Raw genomic sequence first — 22,895 nt, 5'->3', positions numbered from 1 at the left:
ATACTGGGTCAGGCCAAAGGTCCATCTAGCCCAGTTGCCTATCTGCTGACAGTGGCCAGCGCAAGGTGCCCCAGAGGAGGTGGACCGAAGACAATGATCAAGCGATTTGTCTCGTGCCATCCGTCCCTAGCCTCTGACAAACAGAGGCCAGGGACACCATTCCTAACCCCTGGCTAACAGCCTTTTATGGACCTAACCTCCATGAATTTATCTAGCTTCTCTTTAAACTCTGTTAAACTCTTTAAACTCTAGCCTTCACAGCCTCCTCTGGCAAGGAGTTTTACTGGTTGACTATGTGCTGTGTGAAGAAGAACTTTCGCTTATTAGTTTTAAACCTGCTACCCATTAATTTCATTTGGTGTCCTCTAGTCCTTATATTATGGGAACTAATGAATAATTTTTCTTTATTCACCCTCTCCACACCACTCATGATTTTATAGACCTCTATCATATCCCCACTCAATCTCCTCTTTTCCAAACTGAAAAGTCCCAGTCGCTTTAGCCTCTCCTCATATGGGACCTGTTCCAAACCCCTGATCATTTTAGTTGCCCTTTTCTGAATCCTTTCAAAGCCCAAAATATCTTTTTTGAGGTGAGGAGACCACATCTGTACACAGTACTCAAGATGTGGGCGTACCATAGTTTTATACAGGGGCAGTAAGATATTCTGTGTCTTATTTTCTATAACTTTTTAAATAATTCCTAACATTCTATTTGTCTTTTTGACCGCCGCAGCATACTGTGTGGACATTTTCAGAGAACTATCCACGATAACTCCAAGATCTCTTTCCTGATTTGTCATAGCCAAATTAGGAAAGAGATCTTGGAGTTGAGATTCTTATTCAGGCCTAAGTTGATAGTGTTGAATGTGCAATTGAACCCTAGTTCAGCTGTCTCCCTTTGTAACCAGTTTTTTTAAATTCTTTTGCTGAAGGATGGTGTGACGGGGCGAGACAGCCCCTCACTGAACCCAAAGGGCCCAGCCAGGGTTACCTGGCTGCAGAGGCCCTTCCCCCACAGCCCTACCGAGTATGCCCAGGCTGTAGCTCCACTATAAAAACCTGGGGAAGGACTCAGTCTGGAGGTCAGCCGGAGGAGAAGGACCTGTGAAGGGAGCTCCTGCACAGCTGTTGCCCAAGACTCCAGGAGAGGCTGGATGGGGCGCGGAGGCGAGCTGGTGCGACCCAGGGACTGCCTGCCGAGGAGACGCCGGCCCAGAGGTTGCAGCAAGCTGGGCGAGTACAGGGGAAGGAGTCCCAGGGAACCAGGTAGGAAGTGGCCCAGGGCAGGAGCGGGAGCCTCCTCTCCCACCCAGAGAACCTCGGTGCGTTTCGACCCCATCGAGGGAGTGACCCGCTACCCGGTTGCTCACAGGGCCCTGGGCCGGGACCCGGTGGAGTAGGATGGGCTCGGGTCCCCCTACCTGGGGTGCATCCCTGCTACAACCTTAAACGGTGTTCTGGACTCAGGCCAGAGGGCCTTGGCCTTGCCTTAAAGGGCCAGCTTTAAACTGTGTTCTGGACTCAGGCCAGAGGACCTTGGACTTGAGAGGGTCGGGGGCCACGGGGCTGGCCAGGAGGAAGGGGAGCGGGAAGCAGAGCTGGCGGGGGGGGGGGGGGGCAGCCACTGGCTGCAGCTGGAGTCCAACAGGCCACGCCCCCAGCAGGCACTCCCTCTAGTTGCTAGTACAAGCCGGGAGGAGGCGGGGGGAATGGTTCCCAGCCACTCCCCCCTGCCAGCTTCTGCATGCAACCAGGGGCTCCCAGCTGGGAGGCGGGCAGCGATTGGCGCTGGGGGCCTCTGGTTCCGTGCAGAAACCTGGCGGGGGGAGTGTCTGGGAGTCCTAGCCACTGCCTGCCCCGCCCCGCCCGGCTTTTGCACGCAGCCACAGGGCTCCCAGTGCCAATTGCGGCCTGCCTCCCAGTTGCTCCCCCACTCCCGCCAGGCTTCCGTCCGGTGCCCAGACGGAAATTCAGAAAATACCAGACATTGCACATGTCCGGTATTTTCTGAATTTTTCTACCGGACAGAGGGCACAAATACTGGACTGTCCGGTAGAAAACCGGACACCTGGCAACCCTAGCCACGCATGCGTGAACAGCCCGGTGGGCCATTCAAAGACAGCGTGGGCACATACAGGTGGGGAGTCTTGGGAGGTGGAGAGGATGCAGGAGTATGGGGAAGCAGAGGAGTCGGCGGCGGTGGTCGGGGAAGAAGAGGGATGTCTGGAGGTGGGTGAGGCAGGGGAAGTCGAGCCAGAGGGGGCGGCTGAGGTGGCCTCGGAAGCGGGAGGAGACGCGGCAGGCCTGGAGAGCAGCAGGAGCGTGGGGGCAGCAAGGGCCCCAGAACCAGGGATCGGGGCAGGTGGATCATTGGTCTGGGGACTCACAGCCGCAAGTAACTCCCCAGGAGGGGGTGACCTGGTGGCAAGCCATGTGAAGGCAGGGACTCTGTCTCAGGTTGGAAACCACAGGGACGATGCAGCGGTAAGGCGCATGAACCTCAGTCAGGGGGAGAGGAGGAGATGCAGCATATGACAGGGTAGGAAGTGGCCCAGGGCTGAAGGGAGCGAGGGGGAGTCTGGGAGCAAGTCGGAGTCTGCTCCTAGAGCTCCCCACCAGAAGGGCCTTGGGCCGGGGCCCGGTGGAGAGGGAGGGCCCGGGCCCCCCTACCCTGCTAACCCCTCTACATCCAAGACCCAGACCTCCACAAACCTGGCCCAACCCCGTTGAACTTCGGACTAGGAACTTTAAACCCACCGCTGGCGGTGACTTGCAGCCAGAGAAAGCAGAATCTCCCCAGTGAGCTGGAAGGCCCTGTAGGCTGGGATCCTCCCCTCGAGCATTGGTGTTAAGCCTCATTGCTGGGATGGGGGCAGCCTGACCCACAGAAACAGGACTAGAATAAGCTGGGGTGGCTTACCCCCAGCTTACACATAGGGGTCACCACCCCACAAGCAGTTAGGGGCCATTAGGGCCAGTCACAGTCAGCCATAAAAATGTTGGCATATTGTGGGGTTATGCGGGTACCCATTGCAGTGCCACTGACTTGAAGGTATGAATTATCCCCACATTGGAAATGGCTGTCCCACAGTTCTGCCACCAGGTATGCCATGGCATAATCGGGGATACTGTTCTTCACAGCTAGTAGTTCATCCGCATGTGGAATGTTGGTGTAGAGAGCTTCTATGTCAATGGTGGCCTGGATGGTGTTTCCAGGAAGATTGCTGAGGCACTCAGGAAGTTAGCCGTGTCTTGAAGATAGGAAGGAGTGCTGGTAACATAGGGTCTGAGAAGAGAGTCAATATAGCTGAAAACCCTGCTGTAAGGGTGTCAATGCCCGAGATGGTGAGGCATCCAGAACTTCCAGTTTTATGGCTGTTGAGTAACAGATAGAATACGCCCAAACATGAAGTCTTTATACATAATGAAAAAGATTTCTAGTGTTTTAAATGTAGTTCATTTCATATGAGGTGAAATACAATTTGGAGTAGCTGTAATAATCATGCCTTATTCTTAAGGAGCTAGTTAACAGTCAATTTGTCCTTTTTGGGAAAAACTCTAATTTTGATTTTCTTTTGCTCACTTCTGGCACTGTTATGCAGCATTTCTTAAAATAGTTTATAAAAAGTTTCATTTTCCATACATTTCTTTATGTGAAAGAGGAGTAGGGGAGGAGTTAATTTGTTGGCGTATGCAATGCTAGAAAATAAAATTCCATTTGGACTGATTTGTGACAAATGTGGTAGATCTGCAATGTGGGATAAAGTTTACTAGCAATTCAGTCACATTAGGATCTTTGAAAAATAAGCAAACAAACAGTGACTCATACCATTGCCTGACCTGATGTAGTGGTGAAACACCCTCTGTTTATGTACGAGAGATGAAGTATTTTCATTTTACTTGTATTTTCTTTTATGTGGAAATCTGCTGGAATAATTATTTTAAATTCTTTGTGTAATAATGCCTTAGCCAACATGTGTTTTGCTTTATAATTGTGTTTTATAATGAGAATTATTTGTAGGCAGTGTGCCAAATTCATACAGGCTCTCTGGTAGCTTCTACTGGCACAGATTCTGGCATGGGGTACAGAGCAGGGAAAGGGGATGAGACAGAAATTCTACTTGGGTTGGGAGTTTGCAGTGGTGTGAAGTGCCCACAACATCTCTGACAATCAAAAGAAAGTGCTACCCCAATAGTGGGGTATTGCTGATTGGGGAACAGCATAGTTAGGGTAGCAGATTTATGCACTGATTTACTCATTCAGGATACACTCTGCATAGCATATGTCATTGCAACTCCTATGGAATCCATCACGATTAAAGCTGCTCTCTAAGTCTGTGGAAGCTCAAAGGGAGGGCTGTCATAATTGCAGGGTAACTGGCCCTGTGTTCCTTTAGGGCACCCATTTAACAGTTTCTGGCTCCCAGCTAGTGTTACCTGTAAGCCGAGTGCTTGGGCAGTCTTATAGGAAAAATTCAAATGTCACCCAGCTGATTAGCAGAGCACCCAGAGTTGTCCAGAAGCAGCAGCATGTGTTTCTATTAGTGGTGCACATCTGCACATTCCTCAGTGCACATAAGAAAGTTTATTCTGCATATGGATGGAAAAAGTTAGAGAGAGCATTGCTCCCAGCCATTGCCTCTGGGGCAGAGACTCATGCCTCACTCCACCCTGAGGTGATGAGCTTTCGTGGGCCAGACCCACTTCCTCAGATCAAATAGCGGAAGAAAATTTTCTTCCGCTATTTGATCTGAGGAAGTGGGTCTGGCCCACGAAAGCTCATCACCTAATAAACCATCTTGTTAGTCTTTAAAGTGCTACATAGTCTTGTTTTTTATTTCAGCTACACCAGACTAACACAGCTACATTTCTATCACTATTCCACCCTGAGGAGCATTCTTTAAGACTTCACAGCTCCCCAGATATACAGTGTGTTATCTCCAGCAAGATGGACTGCCTATAAAGGCCACCTGCTGTAATTTACTTACTTTCCAGAGGCTATGATCACTATTTCCCTTGCAGTTATAAGTTCCCACAGTGCTCTTTCTAAGCAAGCCCTTTTATTCTTATAAAGAAAACATCAAAAACAAGAAAAGTGTGCAAAAATGCTTACTAGAGATCACTCGCCCCCCCATTCCACACTCAAGTCACTCCCTCAAAACCCACTACTGTGTTTGCCCTGGGGACATTCTCAGACAGTCTCATGATAGTCTCAGACTCAGAACCAGAAACCTGGCTGGACAGTTGAGCTGTTTCTTCATACAGATCTCCAGTCTCTAAGAAGAAATAATCAACAGACAATGAGCTCTACCTCAGGGCTTAGCTGCAAAAGCCTGAATTTTTGCATAACCAACAATGAGGAATTTACATTAACTTCTCTCTAAGTATTCCCCAGGGACTCCACTTCATACTTATTGTCCAAAAAAATCTGTTCTTGTCTGGCACATTTTCAACCCAGGCCTTGAAGCTGCCAGACTTCACATCACATCTGCCCCCTAGAGAAGTTGCATACAATCCCAGCTCAATTCATAAAACTTAATATAATAAAGATTATCAAAGCTATTGCAGGAAATTGCCCCTGTTCCTTCCTCCCTCCCCCCTAAAAAGAAGTGCATGTAGACTAGGGTTATATCTACACTACAGCCTACATCAACAAAATTTACATTCCTCAGTGGTGTGAATAGTCCATTCTTCTGAGCGACATAACTTACACTGACATAACCCTTTGTGTGCACATTGATATGTTGGTGAAAGAATTTCTCACACTGACATAGCTTAAGCCACTCGTAGAAGCCGCTTTTTACTGCTGACGGAGGTGGAGAACAAAGGGGGCAACTACCCAGGGACCTGGGCAATTTAAAAGGGTCCCCAACCACCACTGGTAGCACAGTGGAGCTAATGCAGGCTCCTTGCCTGACCTTGTTCTGTGCCACTTCTGGAAGTAGTTATCACATACCTATGGTCTCAGAGGGGTCACCATGCATTGCCTCCACCTGTGAACCAACCCTGGAGCTCCCATAGGCCAGGAATCGTGGCCAGTGCAAGCTGAAGGGGTGATGCATGTGAACAGCAGTGCGTGAAGACTCCCTGGCCTCTCTACCTAAGAGCCACTGCCAGAGAGGTGTGCCAGTTGCTTTCAGGAGCCACTTGAGGTAAGCATTGATCCTGTCACGCTTCCCACACTCCAAACCTCTGCTCTAGCCCAGAGTCTGCACTCCTTCCCCGAGGCTGTGTAACACACACCTACTGGGTGTCGGTCACTGTTCTATGTAGTGGCATGTAGACCACTTACTGAGAGAAACAATGAGGGTGCTCTATGGTCTTAGCTGAGAGCCAGCTGACTTTATAGTTCAATCTGTAGAGGCTCATGAACTAAACTTCAGAGGTTCCAGGTTCAGTTCTTCCTGTTGGCACTAAACCTGCACTTTTTACCACACCCAAACTCCCTCCCTCCTCCCAGTGCACCCAGAGTTACTCCCAGATTCAGCACCCAAACTCACCTTCCTCCTGCCATACATACACCCAAACTCCCTGCCCCAGCCTCATGAAAGTGAAGGTGGGGGAGAGCAAGCAACAGAAGGAAAAGGGATGGAATGAGTAGGGTGGAGGATGGGGTCTCAGAGGAAGGGCAGGGGTGTGGCATCAGGGAAAGGACAAGGGTCTTTGGAGTGGCATGATTAGACAGGTTAGCAACCCTACTGGGTGGCATGGGCAGTTGATGAAGGTAGGGCTGGGGAAGGCAAGCCTCTTGCCTCTTCTGCCAAGGCCCTGCTTGGAAGGAGGGGGCTGTGGTCTGGGGCAGGGGTTTGGGGTGCATGGTCCAGGAGACAGTATGGATGCAGGAGAGGATTCTGTCCTGGGGAAGGTGCTCTAGGAGGGGATTCAAGGTTTGGGAGGGAGTTGTGAACGGGGTGAAAAGGGTTTGGGTGGTGACCTGGGTCAGGGGCTTGGGATGCAGGGTCAGGGAGGGCTTATGGATACAGGAGAGGATTCTAGCTTGCGGGAGGGATGTAGGAGGTGTGCAGGGTCTGGGAGGGAGTTATGACCTGGGAAAAGGGGCTACAGAGGATTTGGGTGGTGGACTGAGACAGGTAGTCAGAAAGGAGATACTTACCTAAACAACTCCCAGCCAGAAGCCCTGCAGAAACCTGAGGCAGACTGTCTGCTGCAGGCTGCTCCATGTCACTCTGCTCCAGGCATGAGGAGGGGGGAGACTTCCCACACTGTCCCTGTCCCCAGCAAAATTTATCAGATCCTATTGGCCAGAAACTGGCCAATGGGAGCTCAGAGATTTTGCTGGTGCGGGACAGGGATGGCACGCAAAGTCTCCCGACTCCCTCCCTCTCCAACTGTCCGGAGCGGAGAGCAGCTGGCTTTTTAAAGTGTGAAGCGTTGTCTACCTAAGGGTTCTGGTGAGGCTCGCTGGCAGCCTGTTGCCACCCCTGCTCTGCCTCAGGTACCCTCTCTAGCCTACCAGCAACCACGTCCTTCCTGCTCCACAGCTGGAGCAAGAGCCTCCTCTCCAGGAGCCCCTATTTATACAACCGCAGCTAGGCCCTAATTAGCTGCTGTTTGCCTCAGCCACTTGCTCCTTAGTCTTAGCCCTCTCCCAGGACTGGGTTTGACCCTTGTTCCACCTAGAGCGGGGTTAAAATCGCAATTAATTTTTTGAGTTAATTATGTAAATTAACTGTGATTAATTGACAGCTCTAATAAAAACACAGCATCTCCCTAGGTTCTCTTTCTAAGTCCTTATCAGATTTTGCCACCTACCCATATCTGGATTTAGTCCATTCTCTCTTCTTGGGGGAGGGGTGTCTTCATTGAGGGGTCAGATTTGTGCCCTGTCCCTTGATTTTTTCTTTCAACTATAGATGGACTGTCCGCGTATTGGTCTGGCCATTTCCCAAATACATTCCTGTCTCTAGGACAATGGTGGGCAACTTACAGCCCACAAGCCACATGTAGCCCATCAGGGTAATCTGACTGCAGGCTGTGAGACATTTTGTTAACTGTGACCATCCACAGGCACCCTTCCTCTGTGGTTTGCCATTCTTGGCCAATGGAAGCTGTGGGGCCGGTGCCTGTAGGTGAAGGGGCCACAGAGACGTATCAACCATCATTTTCTGCAGCTCCCATTGGGTGGGAACAGAGAACTGCAGCCACTGGGACCTACTAGGAGTGGTGCCTGCAGACAGTCAATGTCAGCAAAATCTCTCCTGCCTACAATCAGATTACCCTGCGATGCTGCATGCGGCCTGTCGGCTGCAGGTTGCCTACCACTGCTCCAGAATCTTCGTCTCCTAACCATCGTTTCATGCTGGGCATTGCTCTAACTCCATTAATTCATAGAGCTCATCAACTGTGGAAACCCTCCAACCAGTCCCCCATTTCCTTACATAGCCCATAATTTGAGTTGAAACCTCAGTAAAGATTACATTCCTTTTTTTTTTTTTTTTTAAACTCCACAAACCTTCTGTATGCTTCAGGGAGAAGTTTGAACTTTTTGCAAGAAAGCTTGCTTACATTGTCTATGATCTTTATATTTCTCTCTGTCCAGAAGGGTGAAAATGGCTAAGGCCTTTGTCCATAATAGTAGTGGAGCCAAACACCAGACTGAGTCCTCCTACCTTATCTTGTTCAGTTCATACCCAATTTCAAAAGTGTTTAGCAACACATCTCTGTCATCCCCTTCCCTAATGCAAGGGGAAAAAAAATTGGAGTCTATGCCATGCACTGGGGCAGGTACTTGACCGTCTGACTTTATATGCTGGATATGGGACTTGCAGGTGCAGTCTCTCCATCTCCAGATGATGTTGACATTCCATATCCTTCATTCTTTCCTCATGCTGGCAGTGGTAATCCCCATCTTCAGTCTCATGTTGGCACTATCCATCTTCTCTCTCATTTTGGTGTTACCCATCTTCAAGCAGTTGATTCAAAACACAGGGGCTGTGTCTACACTGGCATGAATTTCCGGAAATGCTTAAAACAGAATAGTTTTCGCTATAAGTATTTCCGGAAAAAGAGCGTCTACATTGGTAGGCTGCTTTTCCGGAAAAGCCCTTTTTCCGGAAAAGCATCTGTGGCCAATGTAGACGCGCTTTTCCAGAAAAGAGCCCCGATCGTCATTTTCGCGATTGGGGCTTTTTTCCGGAAAAGACTACTGGGCTGTCTACACTGGCTCTTTTCCAGAACTGTGTTCCGGAATAAGGACTTATGCCTGAGCAGGAGCAGCATAGCTTTTCCGGAATAGCGGCTGATTTTGTACAGTAGAGCGTCGTTGCTTTTCCGGAAATTCAAGGGCCAGTGTAGACAGCTCGCAGCTTATTCTGGAAAAGCAGCTGATTTTCCGGAATAAGTGGCCCAGTGTAGACACAGCCAGGGGCTACGTCTACACTGGCATGATTTTCCAGAAATGCTTTTAATGGAAAAGTTTTCCGTTAAAAGCATTTTCGGAAAAGCGCGTCTAGATTGGCAAAACGCTTTTCCACAAAAGCAATTTTTGCGGAAAAGCGTCCGTGGCCAATCTAGATGCGCTTTTCCACAAAAAAGCCCCGATCGCCATTTTCGCGATCGCCATTTCCACTGCACTCTGCTCCAAAAATCTCTTCTAAACTGCCACAAGACCATCTTGGAGAAGAGCTCTACAGCACACAGGCAGGGTTGCCAGGTGTCTGGTATTGTACCCAGACAGTCCGGTATTTGCGCTCTGTCTGGTAAAAAAAATCAGACAATACTGGACTTGTGCAATGTCCAGTATTGTCTGATTTTTCCGGCTGCGCACTGGACAGAAGCCTGGCGTGGGCGGAGGGAAGCGAGGCCACGATTGCCGCTGGGAGCCCTCAGTTGGTTGAGTGTAAGGAGGAGGAGGGAAGCCTCCGCCTCCCTCGTGCGTTGCTAGGAGCCTGAGTGGGACAGGCAGCGCCCCGGGATCTGCAAGTGCCCGGGTCAGTCCCACCCCCCCTTCCCTGCCGGCTGGTTCTCTCCCACTTCCCGTCCTGATCTTCCCCAACCAGCCCCCCTGCATCGCCCCCCAGCTTTGCTTCCCGGCGGCCCATTCCTCTTCCTGATCTCCCCTGGCCAGCACCACTGCACCCCCGCCCGCTCTGCTTCCCGCCCACCCTTCCTCCGGCCCCCCCCTTTCCTTCCAGCCAGCCCCCCAGCCTTCCCCCCCAAGCTCTGCTTGCCACTGGCCCGTGCTTCTTCCTTATCTCCCCTGGCCAGTGCCGCTGCACCCCCGCCCACTCTGCTTCCTGCCCACTCTGCCTCCAGCCTCCCCTTCCTTGCGGCCCCCTACTCCCCGCCAGCTCTGCTTCTCACGCCCCCTTCCTCCCGGCCAGTCCCTCCCCCCACCCATGATCAAGTGTGTCCGGTTTTTTTGGGGGGGAAGGGTCTACCTGGTAACCCTATACACAGGTGCTACAGGATCTCTCTAAAGGGATTCCCCAGTGGCATGGAACTGCTGCTGGAGGGTTCTTCTGTGCCTGTCTTGGGTAGAGATGGGGAAAATGTTTTGATCCTGACAATGATTCTTGAAATCCTTTAATAAACTCCAACTTTTTAAAATCAGAAAGTTTCTATTAGAGAGACCAGTAGGTATCCACACCTAATCTACTTCTGAGATAATATCGGTGGCTACATTATTTCTGAGCACTTGACTGCTGTGTATGAGCTAAACTTGGCACGAGACTAATACCATATCAGAAGTGAAATTAAAAAAAACCCAACAAATATATAAAACTGTGAACTCTTTAGTTAGAAAAGAAAGACGTGTCAGAAAAAAATGGCTAAATTAAACAAGATGCAAATCCGCACATGGAGCTCTGTGGGGGACAATTGAATCATAAGCTTTTCTTAATAATGACTAACCCTTTTCTAAAGTCACATATGTATATGATTTATATTTTCTTTTTTCTAACTTGGAAAATTTTATGCACTATGTATAATGGTTTTAATCAGCTGCAACATGCTGGATTAATCATATACATTTTTCCAATGTAGTATGTTGATTGCATCTCAGCTTGAACCAACATATGCAAGGACTGTTTACCCCTGCTTTGATGAACCTGCCATGAAGGCAACCTTTAATATCGTAATTGTCCATCATCCCAGTTACGTGGCCCTTTCTAACATGCCTGCTATAGGTAGGTTAAAAATGGACTTTTGTATTTTTCCAAGTACCTTAATAAAGGCTTTAATTTACTTAAACAGTATATAATTGTAGCCCATTATTTTATGTCATCCTGTGCTAATTGTTATCAAACATAGGAAAACTCTGTTTAGATAACATTCTTGTATGAGCCATACAGAGCAATTATACAGAGCATGGACTGAATTTTAACTGTAAAAAAAGAAATGTAAACAGAAGGAGGTTAGCAGAACATAAGGTTGCAAATGCCAGGTTCTCAGATGTATTTGGAAAAAACTTTGAATAGACCTTGCTGGTCAAAAGACTGATGTCGACAGGTTTCTAGAGGAAGACATTTTCTCCCAAAAGAAGGAGGTTGCTGCTCCTGTTTTGTGACAGGACAGAAAGCATTAGGATTTGTCTGTCTAGATAGTAAGGTGGGAGACACTGCTTCCTGGAGCACCCCTTACAGAATGTCACTGGTCACATCATTTCCAGCACCTTTTGTAGACATTTTCTTTTAACAAGATCCTCCATGGCTCAGCCCTCCAGCCAAGTCAACAAAGTTCAAACTTTATCTGAGGTAACCAAACAGTCCAAATGGAAATGTAAACAAGTCTGAATAATTTTTAAGTCTTCTGCTTCCACTGAAAACCCCTATTTCAGGGTTCCCTGACACAGCAACCTACTCTGCTCCCTCCGGACTTTTTCTCCAAAAAGGATCCTGACTCTTCTGAAGTTTCTCCTTGGATCTTGCCCCCTGTTCCATCACAGAGATTGATTCTATTTCTTCAGCTTTCCTACCTTTTCTTTCCCAGGTCACCTGCTTTCAGCTGAGCTTAGCTCCATTTAAGTTGTTTTCAGTCACTCTAATTCCATTGCACCCAGCTGGGATCACTAATTGCCCCTACCTGGCTAGCTCACAGGAAAGGCTGAAGGATAACTACTATCTTATGGGCAAGGCTGAGTCCAGCTTGCCTTAAAGGGCAAGTCAGCCTGTGACAGGGGGCTTATTTCGGAATAGCTATTCCTGATTAATTCTACATTCAAACTTCCCCGCCCCCTTGAGTGCCTTATTTTGGAATAAATATCCACACATGGAGTTAATCAGGAATACTTAATCTGCTTTTGGATTTATGTCCTACTTCATTCCAGGTTAACTTTTGTATGCAGGCAAGGCCTGCAACATGGATTATTGAGACAGGAACCATATTTAGTAAGTCCAAAAAAAGATAGGGAGATTTAGTGAAACCAGTAAATTCACAGACAAATATGCACAGATACTGTCTTGAGAAGTGAGTGGCAGGGGTGTTTGCTGACCATTCAATGATGACATATCCATGTCTGGCAGGTATATTTGACTGCACAACAATTCATGTTTTGCATCTTACTGTATAAAGTTTAGTCAGTATATTTTACTGCATAATTTTTACTAACTTGTTAAGCTGTTGTTTTGTTGTATGTATGAAAACGACTTCTGTTATTTAACGACTGGGAGGATTGTGTGTATCTTAAAAAAAAAACACTTGATTGCTTATGAAAACTGCCTTGATAGTCACAGAATTGAAGTCTTCTTTTAATCTGCAGAATACACATGGTGGGGTGAGCAGCAGTGCAAGCTATTGTATACTAACCTGGCAATGCCCCTCAATGCTGATTTTCAGGGACTTACTGTGGGATGCTATGTATGATCAAGACTCCATATGAGTGACAGATAGTATTCATATAAGAAACCTAAAAACATGTAGGATTCCTTTATTTAGTTTAAATGGCTCTTTTAATATCTGCGTGGTGTTGGATTTTATTTTGCATGTAAATATTTTTAAGCAATAAAAATAAATGGTTATGAAATCTGTGAGACATGTCTGTGAAAGTAGCTTGGACATATTTCCTCTCTCAGAATTGTCTTCTGTGGATTTTTCTTTGGTGGGTCTGATTGGGCCCATTTTTTGGGACATGTGAGATTTATGCATCTGATAACTCTCTGGCATATTTGACATTGATTTCAGTAATAATAGCGATAATATAAACATACGTATTAAAGAAGTGTAGCATGGGAGAACATGTTTATGCTTGTCCTCATCCCAAAACCAATGCATAGTTTAATATGCTTTGTAGAGTTTTATTAAGATGCTGAGGAATGGAATAGTGAAATCTTTGTATTTAAGGTAATAATTCAAGTAGCTAATGAGCAGAGTGAGAAAATTGGCTTGATTCTATTGACAAAGTATGTGTACCCAGTGCTGTAATACAGAGTATTAAATGTAATGAAAGATGTGTAAAACACTGCTTTGAAAACGCAAAATAGTGTTTTGTTGCATAGGAAGAATAATTTGAATGTTTCTATACTAAAATTATTTTTGTTCTAGACAAAACTGAAATGAAAGATGAGAATGGAAGCATATGGACTGTTACCACATTTAACACCACACTGAAAATGTCAACTTATATAACTGCTTTTGTGGTTTGTGACTTCGATTATGTCAGCAGGACTGAAAGGGGCAATGAGGTAAACGAGAGTCTGCATATCTCATTAGAGCAGCTAACAGAATAAATTGGTTCTGTGGTGTATCATGTGGTTTATAAGATGTAACTTTTATTGAATACACATCCTATTTTGAAAGTATTTGATAACACGGCAAAAGTGTTAACATTTACCCTATAAATCTATGTTCAGAAAAATCTATGTTCATAATAATTAGTGTATGTGTATATACTCTGTACGGATTATTGCATAAATACATTCTGATGTAATTTTTAAACACGAAGAAGAGACGAACAGAGTAAAACCTAGTGAGAAGTTATACTCAAAGTATTTTTCATAATTCAAGATCTGCTTAGCCCTTGTCATTTAAAAAGTGTAAGTCTGTTTTTGCTTAGGGATATTAGATATCAAGTAATAGAATAGTTGAGGAGGCGGGAGAAGGCGGCACCGCAGAGCCAGTGCTGGGGGAACGAGCTTTTAAGCCAGCTCCCCCAGCACTGGTGCCTGCTCCCTCCCCCGCTGCCTCTGATACAGAGGAAGCAAGGGCGATGCGAGTAGTCAACAGATTAACTGATAAGCATTGGCTTACCAGTTAATTGTCTAGTTGACTAATTGTTGACATCCCTATTTCTTCTCCCATCTGAAATTAGTGAGAAGATAATGGGAGCTAGATGCATTGCTCTCTTAAGTGCCTTTGAAAATCTCATCCCTAATGACTTGAATGGGAGTGTGGCGAAGTCGGGCCCCCCGGTCAGCGCCGCCGCCGCCGGTCCCCTCTCTCGCCTGTATCCCTCACCCACAATCTCGGCCCCCGAGTCCTGACCCCTCTGTCCTGGCCCCCGGGTTTGTGGCCACCGCGCCCGGGCTTTCGCTCAGCCCGCGGGCTCTGGCGGGCCCCCCGCTCTCCGCCCCGCTCACGAACCAGCCGCGGGGGTTGGCCCTCCGTCGGGCCCGACCTTCGGTCCCCCTCAGGTGCAGGAGGTGGGGCCGTCCGTCTTCGGCCTCGATCCTCCATGCCCCAGGCTGGGAAGTCTCGTCGCCCCGGTCAAGGGCTGTGCGGGTCCGGGCCCCCTCCTCCGGCCCTCCGGCTCCGCTCCCCTGGTTGCCTGCCAAGTTAAAAGAAATGCTGGCAGCCCCTTTCCCTTCCGGCCTCTCCCCCTTTTGGGCCGGCACGCCAGGGGCGAGCCCCTCCCCCTTGCGTCTCCCGTCCGCCTCCTCCTGGGTCCCTTCGCCTGCCGGGCCCGCCGTGCCTGCAGCCGCATGCCCCCGCTCCTCTGCCTGGGCGCTTTCCCCCGGGCTCAGCTCCGTCGCGCCTCTCGGCGCCTCCCCGGGGGCGGGGCTGGCAGTGCGGGGAGCTTCTTCCCCGTCACACACCTCCCCTTCCTGTCCCTCAGTCCTTTTCTTCCACGTCCCCACTCCCCCACAGCGCGACAAGAAGTCTGCGTTGGCGTGTTCCCGCCCCGCCTTGTGCGCCACCGAAAACTTGTACTGTTGTAAGAACAGGTACCACCTCATTATACGCGGGTTTGCCTCCCGCATATTATGCATCCACTGCAAGGGTGCATGGTCGGTTACCAACTGGAACGCGCCCCCTAACAGGTAGTAACGGAGCGCTTCTACCGCCCAGTGCACTGCCAGGGCCTCCCGTTCGATGGTGGAGTACATCTGTTCTCGCGGCAGCAGTTTGCGGCTCAGGTAGAGTATTGGTCTCTCGGTGTCGCCCTGCCGCTGGGCCAGAACCTCCCCTAGCCCCACGTCGGAGGCATTGGTTTGCACCAGGAAGGGTTTTGTGTGCACCAGGAAGGGTTTTGTGAAGTCCGGTTGTGCCAGCACCGGGGCCCGGGTAAGAGCCCTCTTCAGTTGCTGGAACGCCTCCTCGCATTGTGGGGTCGACCGTACTTTCTGGGTGGCCCCGCCCTTTGTCAGGTCCGTTAAAGGGGCAGCTATTGTAGCGAAGCGCGGTATAAACCTCCTATAATAGCCCGCCAGGCCCAAGAATTGCCGAACTTGCTTTTTCGTCGTGGGGGCTGGGTGGTCCCGTATGGCCTCGACTTTGTCCATGTGGGGCTTTAGTTGCCCGTTCCTCACAATATACCCCAGGTAGGCCACCTCATCCTGTGCAAACACGCACTTGCCGGGGTTCGCGGTCAGCCGGGCTTTTTCTAGCGTTTCCAGGATTGCGCGGACATGCCCTAGGTGGTCCTGCCATGACGTGCTGTACACTACCATGTCGTCAATATACGCCGCCGCATACGCCCGGTGCTCCTCCAGGAGCTGGTCCATCATCCGCTGGAACGTGGCGGTGGCCCCGTTCAATCCGAAGGGCATGGTCAGAAAGTGGTAGAGTCCGAACGGTGTCACAAACGCAGTTTTTTCCTGGGATGCCGGCGTGAGGGGGATATGCCAGTATCCCCTGGTGAGGTTGAGGGTCGTCAGGTACCGGGCCTTCCCCAGTCTTTCCAGCAGCTCCTCCGTCCGTGGCATAGGGTATGCATCGAACTTGGAGATAGCATTAACCTTGCGGAAGTCTATGCAGAAGCGCAGCGTCCCGTCTCGCTTGGGTACCAAGACAATCGGACTCTGCCATTCACTCTGCGATTTTTGGATTACGCCCATCTGTAACATTTTCCTCACCTCTTCTTGCACTGTTCCCCATAACTTCCGGGGGAGCTGCCGCAGTGGTTCCCGCACCCTCCGCCCCGGTGTGGTCTGGGTGTGGTAGTGCGCCACCTCGGTGCGCCCGGGTTGTGTCGATAGCACAGCCGCAAAGGACCGGAGTAGGGTTCGCATTTCTTCTTTCTGGGGGTCGGTCAACCGGAGCCCCAGGTGCGGCTCCCCCTCGGGTTGGCTGAGGTCTATTCCCCAGGGCCCCAACTCCGGCTCCATAGGGTGCTTGGTTGCCAGTAGGCTCTCTCGCACGTTCCACTTCTTGAGAAGGTTCACTTGGTAAATCTGGGTCTTTTTGCGCTTACCCGTCAGCTGGATTTCGTAGTCTACAGGTCCCACCTGCCGCCGCACCTCATAGGGGCCCTGCCAGGTCAGCAACAGCTTCGAATCCGTCGCTGGCAGGAGGAACAGCACTCGGTCGCCCGGTGCGAACGTCCGCTCGTGAGCCCCCTGGTTGTACCACCGGGCCTGGCGTGCCTGGGCCGTTAGCAGGTTGCTCTGGGCGAGCTCGCCGGATACCTGTAGTTTCTCGCGCAATTCCAGGATGTATTGGACTGTCCCTTTCGTGCAGGAGTCTTGCTCCTCCCATCCCTCCTTCAGGAGGTCGAGGATACCCCTTGGCTGCCTGCCGTAGAGCAGCTCAAAGGGCGAGAAGCCGGTTGAGGCCTGCGGTACCTCCCGTATGGCGAACAGGAGGGCGGGCAGGAAGCGGTCCCACTCCCGGGGATCAATCCCCACAAATTTTCGCAGTATCGTTTTTAACGTTCTATTAAAATGCTCCACCAGCCCATCAGTCTGGGGGTGGTAGACGGAGGTCCGCAGCTTTTTCACTCGTAGCAGCTTACATAGCTCCGTCATGACCCGCCCCGATATGTTTGTCCCCTGGTCGGTCAGGATCTCCAGGGGTATGCCCACGCGGGCAAAGATCTTGACCAGCTCTGCCGCCAGCCCCGGGGCCTTAGTGTTCCTTAGCGGCACGGCTTCGGGGTAGCGGGTTGCATAGTCAATGAGAACAAGGACATACTGGTTGCCCTTCTTGGACCAGGCCAGAGGGCCCACCAGGTCCAACGCCACCCGCTCGAAAGGGGTGTCTACCACGGACAGCGGTACCAGGGGGGCTCTCGGCACCCCCTCGCCCCCGGCCCGCTGGCACTCGGGGCAGGATGCACCCCCTCGCCCCCGGCCCCCGCCTGCTTCTGCTGCTCCAAGACCTCTTGAACCTTGATCTCCCGGTGAATCCCGGGCCAATAGAAGCACTGCATGACCCTCTGGGACGTCTTTTCTACCCCCAAGTGGCCAGCCCAGGGGTTCGCGTGTGCCAGCTCGAGGACCTGCCACCGGAACCGTGCCGGCACTAGCAGCTGCCAGTTTTCGCCCCCTTCCCCCGGCCGCGTGGCCACGCGGTATAGCCGGTCCGCTCTTACCTCGAACCGCGGGTTCTGAGTGTGCGGATGTCCCGGGGGTGTCTCCATCTGGGCCTGCTCCCACGCGTGGGCCAGCGAGCGGTCCTCCCTCTGCTCCCGCAGGAAGTCCTCTCCTTCACCGACCCTAACGCTGTGTGCTCCGGGCGGCGTGGTGTCGCCTGCCTGGGCCTCCGTTGGCCCTCCCGGGTCTCCGATCTCCTGGGCCCTGGGGGAGGCCGCCCGGTCTGTGGTCCTCCCCCACCGCTGGATAGCTTGCCGGAAGCCCGGCCAATCACACCCGAGGATCACGGGGTAGGCCAGGCGTGGGGCCGCTGCCACTTGGCAATGCGTCTGGCTTGTCCCCTCGCCAATCTGCACCCACCGGGTCGGGTACCACCGCACCTCCCCGTGGATGCACCGTACTGTAACGGGGGGCCCCCCCTCTCTTCCCCTGGGTGCCACTTCCTCGCGTATCAGGGTCTGGTTGCAGCCGGAGTCCACTAAGGCCCAGGTTGCCCGCCCGTCCAGGCTTACCGGTAGAGTGATTCAGGGGGGTCCTACGCGTGGGGGCCGCCGCTCGACCGTTGAGGCCCGGCCAAACGAGCAGTCCATGAAGGGGCATTCTCTCCGGAAATGCCCCTCTTGGCCGCACTCGAAGCAGGCGCCGCGCTTCCCTGGCTCCGTCGGGCTGGGTGAGGCCCCTCCAGGTGCCATCGCCTCCGAGCTCTCCGATGTCATGGGTCCGCCTCCGCTCTCCCAGCGGGCCCATGGGATGGGTGAGCCGCCCCCCACCCTTTAGTGGGGCGCGCTCGCCCCGAGGGTGCGGGGCCCCGATTCTGGGTTTTGGCTCCCTGCCTCTGGTCTTCCTCCCCCTCGGCCGCCATGTAGTTCTCCATGATCGTGACCGCTTCTCCGAGGGTGGTGGGCTGGTGGCGCCGTACCCACATCTGTCCTTCAGGGGGGAGGATCTGTAAAAACTGGTCTAACACGATCATATCGACCACATGGGTTGCGGTCCGCCGCTTGGGGTCCAGCCAGCAAGTGGCGGCCTCTTTTAAGCATTGGACCACTGCCTGGGGCCGCTCCCCTGGCCGGTACCTCTCGGCCCGGAATTTCTGTCTGTGCGTCTCCGGGGTGACCCCCGCTTGGTCGAGGATGGCTTCCTTTACTTTATGGTAGTGTAGGGCATCTCGTGCGGCTAAGCCCCTATATGCCCCCTGGGCCGGGCCCATGAGGTAGGGTGCCAAGAGAGTTGCCCACTGTTCCTCTGGCCAACGGGCGGCTGTGGCCACCCTCTCAAATGTCACCAGGAAGGCCTCTGAGTCGTCCTCGGCCGTCATCTTTACCAGCCTTAGGGGTAGGGCTAGGGCTGCCCCACTGGCCCCCCCTGGGGGTGCCCCGGCCCCCGCCTGCTTCTGCTGCTCCAAGACCTCTCGAACCAGTTGCTGCTGGTCCGTGAGCTGTTTTATCAGCTGCGTCTGCTGCTGCTGCTGGTTGTCCACCAACTATTTCAGCAATTCCCCCACCTCCATGCTATCCTCCTACTGTGGTCTCTAACCACCACCCGTGAGCCCCAAAGGGTCCTCTCTCTCCTTTTGTTTTTTTGGGGGTGGGGGTCACCCTATTATGAGGGTGCCCACGTTCTCCACCAGTGTGGTGAAGTCGGGCCCGCCTCTCTGGCCTGTATCCCTCACCCACAGTCTCGGCCCCCGAGTCCTGACCCCTCTGTCCTGGCCCCCGGGTTTGTGGCCGCCGCACCCGGGCTTTCGCTCAGCCCGCGGGCTCTGGCGGGCCCCCCGCTCTCCGCCCCGCTCACGAACCAGCCGTGGGGGTTGGCCCTCCGTCGGGCCCGACCTTCGGTCCTCCTCGGGTGCAGGAGGTGGGGCCGTCCGTCTTCGGCCTCGATCCTCCGTGCCCCTCCCCCTTGCGTCTCCCGTCCGCCTCCTCCTGGGTCCCTCCGCCTGCCGTGCCCGCTGTGCCTGCGGCCGCGCGCCCCCGCTCCTCTGCCTAGGCGCTTTCCCCCGGGCTCAGCTCTGCCGCGCTGCTCGGCGCCTCCCCAGGGGCGGGGCTGGCAGTGCGGGGAGCTTCTTCCCCATCACAGGGAGCAGCTCTGTGCCTCAAGTCCTTAGCACAATTTTTAATTTTTAAAAGCTCCTATTGTATGCCCTCAACCTACTTCTCCTTTGCAGTAAATGATGTTCTTGCCATGTTACTATTGCCCTATTGTGGTATTGTGTCTATAGCTCCTTCACTATATATATGTTATTTTATTATGTTGAATTTTGTTTGTTTTGATTTTTTAATTTGTTGAAAAACAAAAGGTGATTAGGTATAAAAACATATGCTAAAATAATATTGGACCACAGGTAAAGTCCTACCCTAAGGGTACGTCTAGACTACATGCCTCTGGCGACAGAGGCATGTAGATTAGGCTACCCGACAGAGTAAAATGAAACGGCGATTTAAATAATCGCCGCTTCATTTAAATTTACATGGCTGCCGCGTTGAGCCGACAAACAGCTGATCAGCTGTTTGTCGGCTCAGCGCGATAGTCTGGACGCTCCCCTGCCGACATCAAAGGGAGTTGTCGACAACCCAGGTATGCCTCCTGGGATGAGGCATACCTGGGTTGTCGACAACTCCCTTTGATGTCGGCAGGGAAGCGTCCAGACTATGGCGCTGAGCCGACAAACAGCTGATCAGCTGTTTGTCGGCTCAACGCGGCAGCCATGTAAATTTAAATGAAGCGGTGATTATTTAAATCGCCGCTTCATTTTACTCTGTCGGGTAGCCTAATCTACATGCCTCTGTCGCCAGAGGCATGTAGTCTAGACGTAATTAGTATTTGATGCACTTAATGTTTAACAGAGCCGCATTGGCTACATGGTGGCCCCATAGCCATTCGAGTAGGGCAAAGCACAGTGGCTCAGGCTGGTCCATTAAAGACAGTGTGACTGTGCAGGAGGAAGCACTCTGGGCACGTCTAGACTACATGGCTCCATCGATGGAGCCACATACATTAGGGTTATAGGCAAAGGGAAATGAAGCAGCGATTTAAATAATCGCCGTTTCATTTAAATTAAAATTGCTGCCGCGCTGTGTCAATCAGCTGTTTGTCGGCACAGCGCTGTAGTCTGGACGCTCCGTGGTTGACATTAAAGGCATTTGTTGACCTCCCCGGTAAACCTCATCCCACGAGGCATAACAGCTATTCAGAAATGCTATCCTCACAGAAAAGAGTGAAAATGTAAGTTGTCTAAAATAAAGTGTTTGCTTTATTATAGATACGTATTTGGGGTCGGAAAGAAGCAATTAAAAAAGGGTATGCTGACTATGCTTTAAATATCACAGGCCCACTCTTTTCATTTCTGGAAGATTTATTTAACATCAGTTACCCTCTTTCAAAAACAGGTGAGTTACCTTCCTTTCATTTAAAACAAATGGTTGTTGCTGATATAACATCTACAGAAGTAGTGGGTCCTGTCTTGCCAGATTCTTTCTTTAACCAGTGCTGGATTCAGAGAAGACTAGTCCTCACTCTTTATTCTTCAATTTCTCTCCTTTTCCTCCCTACTTTTTGTACAGCACCTTTCATGATGCAGGCTATGTCTACACTACAGTTATTTTTTGGAAAAAGGTACACAAATTGCAATTTGCGTACCTTTTTCCGTTTTTTTTTTCGGAAGAGGCTTTTCCGACATTTGGCCTGTCTATCTAGGGCCAAATATGGGAAAAAATCTCCTCTTTTGGAAGAGCTCTTATTCCTCATAAAATAAGGCTTCCGAAAGAATGTGCCCACTGTTTCAGAACTGATCCGAAAAAGCGGATGCATTCCCTGGACACAGAAGGGTTTTTCTGGAATACCGCTGGTATCCTGGAAAAACTCTTTAGTGTAGACATAGCCTTAGGCTATGTCTACACTACACTTCTTTTTCAGGAAAAAGTATGCAAATTGTGGAGCGCAATTTGTGTACCTTTTTCCGATAATTTTTTCAGAAGAGGCTTTTCCAAAATTTGGCCTGTCTACATGAGGCCAAATTTCAGAAAAATCTCCTCTTTTGGAAGAGCCCTTCTTCCTCGTGATACGAGATTTACAGGGCTTCTGAAAGAGCCCGTTTGCTCTTCTGCAAAAAATGTTGGAAGAGCAGACATGTTCCCTGGACATGGCAGAGTTTTTCCAGGATACCGGAGGTGACCGGGATACCCTCAGTGACCTTTTCCCATACTGACCTTGTTTTCTCTGAAACATTGTTCCTAACCTGTAATTAATCCACATTTCTTCAAACCTTCTTTGTCTCCTGTGCTACATTCCCATCTAATTTGTAAGTCACCAGCATGTCTTTGTACCTTCCTAGCTTTCAGTTCAGTGTCTCATCTTAACTTGGACCTCACCAACATCTCTCTGTACCTTCCTTGATGGAAACAGTCCTCTGTAGAAAAGCTCTATTTCTGCTTTGATGAAAATGTGCAATACCATTCCTTAAATCTCAGTATCTTAATTTTACAGATACCCTGTGCAAAGGTGTTACACATCATTAACTGGTTTTAACTGAGTGACACCACTATAAACTAGAGCAGGGATGGGCAATCATTTTTATGGGAGGGAACACTCCAAGCATTTGATAAGTGATCAAGGGCGGCACTCTTCCATGATATTAATGGAGAAGGTGTGCGGTCTGGGATAGAGGTTGGGTGCAGAAGGGAGCTTGGGGTAGGGCTGCAGGAGAAGATTCTGACGTGGAGGAGGGCTGTAGGAGGGAGTGCAAACTCTGGGAAGGGGTTTGATCTGGAGCAGAGGTGCTGTGGTTTGGGTTGTGGTCTAGAGCAGGAGGGGGTTGTGACCTGGGGCAGGAAATAGGGCTGTGGAGTCTGGGAAGGGGTATGGGTGCAGGAGAGGATTCTGGTCTGGAGGAGGGGTTCAGGATGAAGTGCTGAGTCTGGGAGAGGGTTGGAATGGGTACAGGGGGACAGGAGGGGGATACAGGAATTTGGGTTGTGACCTGGAGTTGGTTGGGGTTGGGTTGGGCTGGGGTACAAGGCCTGGGAGGGGTATGGGTGTAGAATTAGGGGTGCAGAGGGTTTAGATTGTGACCCAGGGCAGGAGTGTAGGAGGGGGAGCAGAGGGTTGGAAGGACGGAGAGGCTGGGGTGCTAGAGGCAGGCTCTGACCACGAGGTGCTTACTTGGGTGGCTCCTGGCCAACAGCTC

General features: G+C 51.0%; 1 protein-coding gene across 1 annotated transcript in view; it reads left to right on the top strand.

Moving 5' to 3' along the window:
• LVRN (laeverin) overlaps positions 1 to 22,895 on the top strand; it is a 71,417-nt gene that overhangs the window by 7,715 nt on the left and 40,807 nt on the right. The window contains exons 2-4 of the mRNA XM_014579229.3: positions 11,007 to 11,149; positions 13,503 to 13,642; positions 20,973 to 21,099. Coding sequence (XP_014434715.1) covers positions 11,007 to 11,149; positions 13,503 to 13,642; positions 20,973 to 21,099 — 410 coding nt within the window. The remainder of the gene's footprint in view (positions 1 to 11,006; positions 11,150 to 13,502; positions 13,643 to 20,972; positions 21,100 to 22,895) is intronic.

The sequence above is a fragment of the Pelodiscus sinensis genome, chromosome 6 (genome assembly GCF_049634645.1).
Source record: "Pelodiscus sinensis isolate JC-2024 chromosome 6, ASM4963464v1, whole genome shotgun sequence".
NCBI lineage: Eukaryota > Metazoa > Chordata > Testudines > Trionychidae > Pelodiscus > Pelodiscus sinensis.
The sequence above is the reverse complement of the archived record's forward strand: the minus strand, read 5'-3'. Positions and strand labels throughout refer to the sequence as shown.